The 7,726-nt window shown below is 43.5% G+C and overlaps 1 protein-coding gene across 1 annotated transcript; it reads left to right on the top strand.

The window, feature by feature from the left end:
- The first annotated feature begins 619 nt into the window (after nucleotides 1–619).
- On the top strand, nucleotides 620–6,751 carry nell3 (NELL (neural EGFL like) family member 3). Its single transcript, XM_042399623.1, has 5 exons — nucleotides 620–1,368; nucleotides 1,586–2,271; nucleotides 2,823–3,382; nucleotides 3,900–3,966; nucleotides 4,119–6,751. The coding sequence occupies exons 2-5, from the start codon at nucleotides 1,611–1,613 to the stop codon at nucleotides 5,654–5,656; spliced, it is 2,826 nt and encodes a 941-aa protein (XP_042255557.1). The 5' UTR covers nucleotides 620–1,368; nucleotides 1,586–1,610; the 3' UTR covers nucleotides 5,657–6,751.
- The last annotated feature ends 975 nt before the right edge of the window (nucleotides 6,752–7,726 follow it).

Here is a 7,726-nt window from a genome sequence, read left to right as displayed (position 1 = left end):
CTTTTTGTGCTTCCAACTGGCAAGTCTTATTTTCTTTGTGGAGCCATGCTGCATGTATACACCAGGAAAATAACCAACAGTTAGATGAATGTTTTTGTATATATGCAACTAATTAACTAAATTTCTGATCATGCTTTCCTTGGCAGCATTTATTTGCCATCAGAGTCCAACAAACAAAGGAACTGAGATTTGTTTTTGTTTATATGAATCAATCTTGCCTGACTATGGAGGCCCATTTCTGCCAGGAGAAAGAAAAAAAAAAGGATGAAAAGTCAGACATGATAAAAATACTCATGGTAAGTCAAAAGTATAGGATAATATGAGATGATCATTCAAAAGTTTGTTTCACTAAGTCAGAATATTCAGATAATTTAAAAGTATGAGATATTAAGTAAAATGTAAATGTATTAAATACATGTAAAATATATTAGTTAATAAAAAATGATGAGATAAGTAAAAAAATATGATGAGAGAAGTCAACATTATGAGATACACAAGTGAAAATTTGAGATACAAAATCAAAATTATAAGGTAAAACATCAAGGTTTTGGCTCGTCATGAGGTTTTTTTTTAATTTCCTCATGTCTAATTCTTAATCTATTTTTTTATTTTTCTGGCAGAAATTGGCTTCCATACATGCTTGACCTTGAAATAATCACACAAAACATAACATCAGAACCCCAAAGACAACAAACCCAAACACCAAACCACGCATCAGCCTCAGATAACCGCTGACTGGATGTCTGGCTGTGCTAAAGCACTAAAATTAGGGTAGGAGAAGGTCCAAAAACCAGCTGTAGAGTTCGCATTCCTGACTTCTGCCATAGGTCTCTTGAACAAAAGTTTGACCTCTGTTGGCTCTGTCTATAAAGAGGGGTGTTTGGTGTTGACAAGGCCAGTATAACACGAAGGACACAGGGTTGAGGATCAGCAGCTGTCTCAACATTCAGGATGTGCTAAACAAAAAAACACTGACACTTTTTCTGCCAGGAAAGTCAACAGTGAGCAGAATGAAAAGTGACAGTCATCAGGAAAAATATGACAAACATCTAAACTGGACTGGAGGACATTATTTTGGCAAAGCACAGACCCAGATTTCAGTGAAGAATCCTATGATGATTTAGAAAATGTCTTCTTTCACCACAGAGGGGAAATCCCGTAAAGAGAGGAGGGACGGTGAAGGGTTAATTTGTGGCCGTGGAAACCTGATGCTAATTAAGTCGTAGGAATGCCACATACTGACATTGTAGTGCAGAAGCCCACAGAGTGGGTCAGGCATGGAGGGAGGCAGCAGTAATGCGTGTGTGTAATGTTTTTATTCCTTACTGACAGTCGGGAAAGCCAGTTTCACCGTACCTGAAGCAGAAGGTAATTCTGTCATGAGCTGCAGTTTGAGAGTCTCTGTGTCAATTATGTTATGTCAATTAAGTTTGTTCTCTGTTGTGATAGAGGGGGGTGTATTCTGAAAAAAGGAGATTATGGACTGTGAATCACAGAACAGTTTTTGAGTGTTTTTAGAGGGTTTTCCCAGATTTTCCATCTGGAAATCAAAAGCTTAACTCGCATTTTTTTTCTTCTTTTGCAGGGAGGGAAAATATAACTGACGCAAAATGGTTTTAATAACACCAGTGCTGTTGCTGCTGTTCTCTTGGGTATCACTGCACAGCACCGCGCATGCTGTTGCAGAAAATTGCCGGGGGACGCACTGCTACGGCGCGGAAACAGGCGATCCAAGACCGTGCACCGGTGCGCACTGTCCTGGGGGAAGATCCTCCAGACCACCGCGGCAATTTAACCCGACAACACAGGGGAGAGCGGCGCAGATAGTTGGCAGCCACTATCATGCATACCCGAGCTCTCCAAGAGCTGCGTCGGAAGCCCATCCGGTGGTCCAACCGCTTCGCGGGCGGCACAGCGACAGCGGCACACGGATGAGAGCGCCTGAAGTTTTAGCTGAAGGATGCACCGATGCGGGCTGCGCTGCTCTTGTGAAACAATTGCAGCCCACCAACGACACCCGAGACTGTAAAGGAATCGAGTGCAGACTGCCATTGAGGATACGGCCAAAACCTCGAGCAAAGTCTTGTGTGGGAGAGGGATGTCTGGCCGATTCAGAGGAGAGCGCGTCTTCCACCTCCAGCCAGCTTCCTCCCGTCCATCTGTTCGACAGAGCCGCGCAATTTCTGGGAGATTTTCCGGAGTTTGGATATCCGTCGTCGGAACTTGGCGGCGCGCCTTTGGGTGTCCAGCTCACATGTGACATAAAGCCAGGTATTCATCACTGTCATGACATTTTAACTATTGTCCTTCGTGCACAATTGCGCACCATCACCACTGTGAGATATTTCTGGTTGAGACAATCTCGAAAAAAAAGTTGATGAATTATTATCCTGCACTGAAAGCAGCAGGCCTATAAATTAACCAGCTGCACTTTATTGACTTTAACCCCTCATTTCCCAGCAGTGATCAGGAAAAGCGGATTCTGATCTAAAGGCAAAGGAAGACTTTGTTGACCTTCAGCCTAAAATGACATCTGCAGGGCAACTAGAGTAGCTGAACTGAAAAAATTTCTCAGAGTCAATTGTCCAGAAAATGTGGTTTGTACTTTGATGTTGGAATACATGAAACTTTCAGTACATTTGCCATGGCCAGGCTAAGTGAATGGGGTCACTAGGTGTTCACACTTTGCGCCAGCATTGTTTGCTGAAATTAGACTTCTAAATCAGTCCAAAGCTCATTCATCACTTCCTCCACTGCAATGTTTAACAATAAAAACTTGTCTGTCTGTTCTGTTCTCTCATTTTGGATTATTTCCCTATCAGGTGAGAATGAAGTACCATCAGAGGATGCCCTCATCCTGCACCTGCAGCTGGCCAAGGGGCAGGAGAAGCTGGTGGAGGCCCTGCGAGCGCAGCAGATGGTCATCCGAGACCTGCAGCAGAAGCTCGCCGACCAACAGGAGGCGCTTCTGTCTCAGCAGCGAGAGATCCTGGATCAGCAGAAGCGCATGTATGAGCAGATGGACGTGGTGAAGGCCCAGTACGGTCTCCTCTCAGATACCGTCAAACAGGTTTCCTTCCAGGGCCTGCAGGGTGAGCTGCAGAGTTACTTCGAGAGCCACCTGGCGGGTCTTCAGAGCCAGGCCCGCAGCCACTTACAGAAGTCATACGCCGTTCACAAAATGGACATGGACTCTAAGGTGATGGATGTAGTCGGGGAGGCTAATTTTCCTCAACCTCTGCTGGGATGCCCTTCAACCTGTGGACCAGAGGAGTTCTGTGATTTTCAGAGGGACCCACCTCAGTGTGAGAAGTGCACAATGTGTCCACCAGGCTTCTTCCTCATCTCACAGTGCTCTTCTACAGCAGACAGGATGTGCCAGGTACCTTTATAATAAGTTATATACGCTTTTTGGTAAACATGGTCACACCCTTGTTATTTATATTTATGGTGTGGTTTATATTAAACACTGTGCTATGATCATGATGACTGATATCGCTCAAACCACACATATGTGATAGGTGATGTGTGAAAACCAACCCACTGCAATGTGTGAACATGTTTCTGTTGATGGCTGTATTTTTCACATGATGGTATCAGTGGTTTCAAGCATATGTCATTAATGCTCAAGGCTTTGCAGTTTCCATTCTAGCAAAATAAAAAAAACAAAACAGCTGATTGTGAGTGAAAATGCTCTCAGACCTCAATAGTTGATCTAATCTCCCACTCTGATTAAAATGAAAACTCAATTTTTTGAATAAAAGGCCAATTTATGAGGTCATGAACACACTTTGCAGTTAAAGTACACAATCTACAAGGCTACAATCAAATCAGTTGAACCCTTTTATTGACATTTACAATTTCTTCCTGTTGATAATACTGTTTTGTATGAATTACAGGACAGAGATGAATGTCTTGAATTACCAAACATTTGTGGAGAGCGAGTGAAGTGCCTCAACACTCCAGGTTTGTTTAACACATTTCTTATTTTGCCAGCAATTTATTCTCTAATCATGAACAGAATTAATAAAAGTTTAGTATTTATAATGAGCATGAAGCATTCTTTGACATTATTTTTATTCTCTGGTTTCTCCTTTCTCTCATCTATTACTGCAAAGGAGGGTTCAGGTGTTTGGGAGTTTCTGAGAGAGAAGCAGTGATGGGCCTGTGTGGTCATGACTACTTCTATAACCAGGAGCTGCAGGAGTGCCAAGCCTGTTCAGACTGTGATGGAGAGCCTGTCACTGTTCCCTGCACAGCCATCAGCGACTCCGTCTGTGGCCAGCTGTCAGAGAGCCGACTCTCGCAGTCTTGGGGCTCCAATGTGGCAGTTCCCCCTGCCAGGACCTCCGGTGCCAACATCTTCCACGGGCTTCAGTTAAACATCCGAGGCAAGGAGAGCAGCGAACTGCTGTCCAACAAGGGGGGGCAAGTGACCTTCCTGCAGCATGGCCTGGTGTGGTTGGATCATAACTTTGCGATAAAGCACAGCTGCAGGAACTTCCTCCAAGTGGGCATGAGGCTCAACGAGAGCCAGGAGGAGGAGGGTCTGGACCTCAGTGGCGTTCGCATTGAACAACCAGATGGAAAGTACTTCCAGGGTGTCAGTGTCAGCAGTGGGGTCGAGGTAGAACCTAATCACACCTTAACACTGCTGCTGAAGAGTCCGAATCAACACTGCAACCAGAGCAAAGATCTTCACGTCTATGATGTCACCACTCCCTCTTTCAGTCTGCTCTGGTTGTCACACGATACGGGCGCTGTTGCTATGTCGGCTCAGATGTCACTGCTGGCACACTACCAGACCAGCTACCGCCCAACTTTCCGCATGACCTCAGTTTCCGACCCCTACATGATCAGCTTGACTCATGACAACCGTGGAGTACGCTTCACAGAGAGCGGTGTGGTAAAGTTCGTCCTCCAGCAGGCGCTTTACTCAATGGGTCACACCTGCATTCGAGAGGGTTTCTCCCTGATCGCCTACACTAACCGCAACGGGACCGGCCAGGCGGCGATGCAAGCCTTCAAGGCCGGCGTCAACTACAGGGACACCTCCATCACTCTCTCTGGTGCTGTGAGCGTGGACAGCGGAGACACGCTCAGCTTCGAGATCACGTCTCCATCCCAGTGCAACATCCGCTACTTTGGGGACAGCACCGGGATCAGCATGTTGAGCCTCATCTGGATTCCCTCAGCTGTGTCATCAGCTCTGACCGCTACTGTGTCCAGGACTGGTCTTCCTTTTGGTGCAGTCAGGAATAAACCGCTGTTGTTCCAGCAGATCAGCCCAGACACAGAGCAGGTTCATTTGGCCCGTACCGGTGAGCCAAACAGCCGGAAGAACTTTATATTCCATGACAAAGGGACAGTGAATGTAGCCCTCAACCTGAAGCTGATCCACTCCTGTAATATAGTAAAACTCACTTTGCAGCGGGTGGAGGGTCCCGGTCGGGGCAGGCAGGCAGGACCTGTGGCTCAACAGGTTTCTGGATACATGCCTGAGGGGAGTGAGTGGGCCAGTATAGGGCTGAGGGCCTCATTTCAGGTCCAGAACGGCACAGCTGTCTATGTTACTCTGGACTGTATCCGTGGACGAGTTAACCAGATAACACATGAGGGAGGCACTAACATTTCAATCCTCTGGGTTGCAGTGTGATCCCTTTGTCATTCATACATTTTGTGAAAAAAAGAGACAGTTTTGCACAATATTGAATTGCAGAGCAGATTCAACAATTTACCAAATTGAAGAAGAATGCTGGTTGATGAAAAACATGTTCATCTGTAACACATATTCTGTCTTTGTAAGTGCTTCGAATTTATATTTCATCACTTGTTTAAACTTTTATTGTTAAATTACTTTCGGGTATACTGTAAGTACTGCTTTTGCTCTGAGTACTTCGGCTGGTTGAGCAGCGACCAATTCTTCATGGAACGTGTGTGTGTGTGTGTGTGTTTGTGTGTGTCTGTAAGTATGAGTGTGTGTACATAAGTGTGCAGTGGTGCTTATAGATATGTGTGTGCACACAAATTGGCATGCCTACTTCTGTGTACGAGTCATTTAAAAATGTATATCCTTTTATCTCTGCACATATTTAACAATGTATGTATCAAACTTGATTTGTATTATATCAATAGGCCATTAAATGATCTGAAGAGCTGCCACGAAAGCGCTATACACTAATGCAATGTAGTAAACTTTCAGTAAGCAGGAGTTTTGATATTTGATGATGTTTTTGGTTGTATTTATTTGCCTTTTACAACACAGGACTTTTATATTTACACTATAGAAAGCATTTATTTGTCAGACGTGAGTGAAAACAAGAAAAAACAAGAAAAAAGTATATGGTAAAGCACTGAGTAGGCAGTGTTGATATTCAGATACATGCAGCGATAGCCTTTATCATACGTTTTTGCACAAGTGTAGTGTTTAACATAGTATTATGGAATGTGCAAACATCATACTTTGTTATTCTTCTGCCTAAATGCTGTTTCCCTGTGAAGAGTTGACCATGCATATCGTTCCTAATTGCCTCTGTGTGTGTTCTGTCCTCTAAATTAGGCATAATTAAGTGTTTCAGAGAGTTGGCAGTGAAGCCGCCACTGAAATTCTTCAGCTTTATTCTCACTTTATTATGTTTAGTGATTTTGTGTGTGTGTGTGTGTTTACGTGTGTGTTTGTGTGTGTGTGTGTGTGTGGTTGGGCTCCCCTGTACATGTCTTGTGGAACGTCAATGCATGTATTCTTGTTCAACACCAAATAAAATGTACATATATTTTGCCAGAGAGGGAATTTCACTTTCACTTGTAAACGTCAACTCGCCTCATAGGTTGTGTTGTGCTTTTTTTTATTGAAAGAAAATGTCAAATTCAGGTCAGATGACTGCAACTAAGACGTCAGAGCTGAAACATGTCGCACGATGTTTTCGGATGATTACAGTATCTATATTTTATTTAGCATAATGCGCACCAAGAGCATTCCTCTTGAGCCACATCATTTGACCTCCCATGTGACCTTTACTCCCATATCTTGACAAGCACAGTGATTTTATAGTGGACTTACCTATCATGACTATCAGCATTTTCATCCTGAATGGCCATTATTTTCCATTAAGTTAAAGGGTAAAAGTTTAACATTCAGACGTTACTCATTCGATTTAATCTCAAACATACTGAACCTATTTGAAAGCAATCTTACTCAGCAGCAAAGGTGCCAAAATTGCAGACATGATACCTGGAAAACCATACACTGTATTTTTCTCTGAATTGGTCTCGATCAAGTTTAAATGATTATTCCATCTATTATCTATAGAAGAGCTGTTTTTTTGGCTTAAACATAACAAATAGCCCATGAGTCAATGTGAGGGACAGAGAGAGAGAGAGAGAAAGAAAAAGCCTGGTTGTGAGAAACAATCAAATGTTTCTGTCGGTTGCCTGAATTGAAAACAGGTGTTTCAGTGGAGCAGTGCTCCAGATGTCTGATGCTGTAGATCAAATGAGACCCACAGCACATGAAGAGTTTCAGAGACATCAGAGAGAGAGAAATTGGGACAGAGAAACAGTGCAGGAAGAAAAAAAAAAAAAAACAGACGAATGTGTGTGTTTATTGAAAACATTTTCAGCAATCAATATTTTTTTATTAACAATGGATCAAATGATTACGTGTAATGGGAAAGGGTTGTAAGGGTGAATTATCCCCTAACTTTGTAGTTCCCCTCAGAGTTACAGA

This window comes from Thunnus maccoyii, chromosome 21 (assembly GCF_910596095.1).
Source record: "Thunnus maccoyii chromosome 21, fThuMac1.1, whole genome shotgun sequence".
NCBI classification, from domain to species: Eukaryota; Metazoa; Chordata; class Actinopteri; order Scombriformes; family Scombridae; genus Thunnus; species Thunnus maccoyii.
Note: the sequence above shows the minus strand (reverse complement) of the source record. Positions and strands in the feature narration are given on the sequence as shown.

What these genes read in the sequence shown, in the direction of transcription:
- nell3 (XM_042399623.1), top strand. Translation starts at nt 1,611, where the DNA reads ATGGTTTTAATAACACCAGTGCTGTTGCTGCTGTTCTCTTGGGTATCA. An exon ending in CAGCAGACAGGATGTGCCAG is followed by an intron (nt 3,383 to 3,899) that starts GTACCTTTATAA and finishes TATGAATTACAG; the next exon opens with GACAGAGATGAATGTCTTGA. An exon ending in GAAGTGCCTCAACACTCCAG is followed by an intron (nt 3,967 to 4,118) that starts GTTTGTTTAACA and finishes ATTACTGCAAAG; the next exon opens with GAGGGTTCAGGTGTTTGGGA.